This window comes from Penaeus japonicus, unplaced genomic scaffold, assembly GCF_977035675.1.
Source record: "Penaeus japonicus unplaced genomic scaffold, GWHDUDI00000001_assembly GWHDUDI00000002, whole genome shotgun sequence".
NCBI classification, from domain to species: Eukaryota; Metazoa; Arthropoda; class Malacostraca; order Decapoda; family Penaeidae; genus Penaeus; species Penaeus japonicus.
In genome coordinates this window covers 22,467,350-22,469,849 of record NW_028234404.1, presented here as the reverse complement: position 1 = coordinate 22,469,849, position 2,500 = coordinate 22,467,350, and the positions used below count along the sequence as shown (strand labels likewise).

At 44.2% G+C, this 2,500-nt stretch overlaps 1 protein-coding gene across 1 annotated transcript in view; it reads left to right on the top strand.

Moving 5' to 3' along the window:
- The window catches only part of LOC122266280 (aminopeptidase N), an 11,222-nt gene that overhangs the window by 3,920 nt on the left and 4,802 nt on the right, over nucleotides 1-2,500 (top strand). The window contains exons 6-12 of the mRNA XM_086548554.1: nucleotides 1-87; nucleotides 455-632; nucleotides 1,175-1,358; nucleotides 1,536-1,692; nucleotides 1,795-1,876; nucleotides 2,030-2,213; nucleotides 2,313-2,500. The exon at nucleotides 1-87 is cut by the window's left edge and continues 44 nt beyond it; the exon at nucleotides 2,313-2,500 is cut by the window's right edge and continues 149 nt beyond it. Coding sequence (XP_086404680.1) covers nucleotides 1-87; nucleotides 455-632; nucleotides 1,175-1,358; nucleotides 1,536-1,692; nucleotides 1,795-1,876; nucleotides 2,030-2,213; nucleotides 2,313-2,500 — 1,060 coding nt within the window. The remainder of the gene's footprint in view (nucleotides 88-454; nucleotides 633-1,174; nucleotides 1,359-1,535; nucleotides 1,693-1,794; nucleotides 1,877-2,029; nucleotides 2,214-2,312) is intronic.

Sequence of the window (2,500 nt, the reverse complement as noted above, 5' to 3'; positions counted from 1 at the left end):
TCCCCATGTCCACCTACCTCGTCGCCTTCGTCGTGTCGGACTTTGCTCATGTTAATTCTACCGAGATTGAACACGCGGTCCTTCGAGGTAAGGGAGAAATTAAGCAAACCTAGACTGGGCTTTTACACTGTTCAGCACTGTGTGTGAAAGAGAGAGAGAGAGAGAGGGGGGGGGGGTGAGTAAGAGAGAGAGATAGAGAGAAAGAGGAAGAGAAAGAGAGAGAGAGCTTCCATGAGAGATTCCAGAGATGAGATCAATGAGAGTGAGAGTTGAGAGAGAAATTCGATAATACTGAGACTGAATTCTACCGATCACAGAATCATAAGAACTATTCTTCACACTGAACAGCCGTCTGGGACTCGAGAATTCCTGCCCTCTCAGCGATGCATGTCCTAATACATTTACAAAGGGGTGAATGCCTTGAACATTCTGACTCGAAATTTCTCTCCGGCAGTGTGGGCGCGACCAGAGGCCATAGATCAGGCAGAGTATGCAAATGAGGTGGGTCCCAAGATCCTGAGCTTCTTTGAAGAGTATTTCAATCTGTCTTTCCCTCTCCCGAAACTCGACATGATTGCTGTTCCGGAGTTATCATTCGGAGGCATGGAGAACTGGGGTCTCATTACGTATAGGTAAATGTAGTTTAGCATAGATGCTTTGTTTTATATCGGTGTTGTGTTTCGCTGTGTTGAATATACTTTACTAGTGTGTCTTAATTCAATGTGATTGTCATTAGTATGACTTATTAGTATCACTAAACCGTGCGGACGTGTAATATGCTCCTCTATGGGGTTAATGATAAGCAAAAGTTATATTCCCATTTGGATATGAAATGATAAATATTCACCCGGAGAGGATTAATTAAGACCACTAGAATAGTTTTGTATACCTGAGATCCAATCAGGAGCCAGGATTGGTAATACAGAGAAGTGAGTCATTCAAATAAAGAACAAAACATCAAGATTACCCTTGTGAGGCCTTTATTTGACTAATAATCACTCTTAAAAGTTGACTTTAAATTACCCTTTGAAAGGTATTGCTGCGAATCCAAGCACCGTGACGCATTAGCAAGGTCTAACAGTAGAAAAAAATATCGCTCTATCAATATCATATAACCGTAATGCTATCGAGACTCATTAACAAGCTACAGTAGCAAGATCCTCGCTCTAAACAGAGAGAAGTACCTCCTGCACAACCCGCGAGTGTCAACGCCGCTCTCCAAGACATTCGTTGCGGAGTTGATATCTCACGAGTTGGCTCACCAGTGGTTCGGCAACCTGGTCACGCCCGTGTGGTGGGACGACCTCTGGCTCAACGAGGGATTTGCTACTTATATAAGTTATCTTGGGGTCAATCATGTAAGTTACTCGAGTCATAACGTTTATAATTTGTGGTACTCAGAGTAGTAGGTACGAATATAAAAAAATAAGGAACAAGTATTTGTAATTAATAAACAAGGTGCGACATATGCATGTATGTATCAGTAGAGAGACGAAGTGCAAGAAAAGGAAAACCAAAACATACTCTCTCAACAGGTAGAGCCAGCATGGAAGGTCATGGAGACAACCCTAGTCCAGACAGTCCACAAAGTGTTCGGTCTGGACAGTCTGAAGTCCTCACACAGGATCAGCATTCCCGTCGATCACCCCGACGAAATCTCCGAAGTCTTTGACGCCATTTCCTACAATAAAGGTCAGAATTTTCCTCTTTTATATCTTTGTTATTCTTGTTTCAGAGTCTCTCCTTCCATGCCAGTAGTTATTCATAGCTATTTTCTTTCTTCAACGCCCTTAGGAGCGTCTATCATCCGGATGATGGTCCACTTCCTCTCTGAGCCAACCTTTAGGAAGGGATTGAACAACTACCTGAAAGCATTGTAACTATGTCTATAAATCAACCGTGATGTAACAATTTCTCAAAGGGTTTGGCATACACATCCGGCCCTTGTCATAATGTTCATGATATTATGTATATGAAATTCTGAGTCATGTTTACATTTATCGTTTCCCTTTGTTTCATTTCTACTCAGCACGTATAAAAATGCAGTGCAAGACGACCTATGGCAACATCTAACTGTGGCAGCTCATGAGGACGGCGTTCTACCCCAAGACGTGACTGTCAAGATGATTATGGACACCTGGACGCTTCAGAAGGGCTACCCCGTCATTCAAGTGATGCGGAGCATCGACGGAACTTCCGCTATTTTGGCCCAGGTGAGCTTATACAGAACCAAAGGAAAGCAGTACAATTATATTCTGGAAACTAGTCGTTACTAGCCCACATACGAGTCTATATGCCGCCTTCGTTTCCAGGACCGTTTCCTTCTAGAAAGGGGCGCAAACTCCTCCAACACCACGGATCACAAGTGGTGGGTTCCTCTCACCTACACGTCTCAGAGCGAGGCCGACTTCAACCGGACTCAGGCCACGCTGTGGATGAAGGCCTCCGAGGACCACCTCACCGTCTCGTCCCTCCCCCCGAAGGACCAGTGGGTCATCTT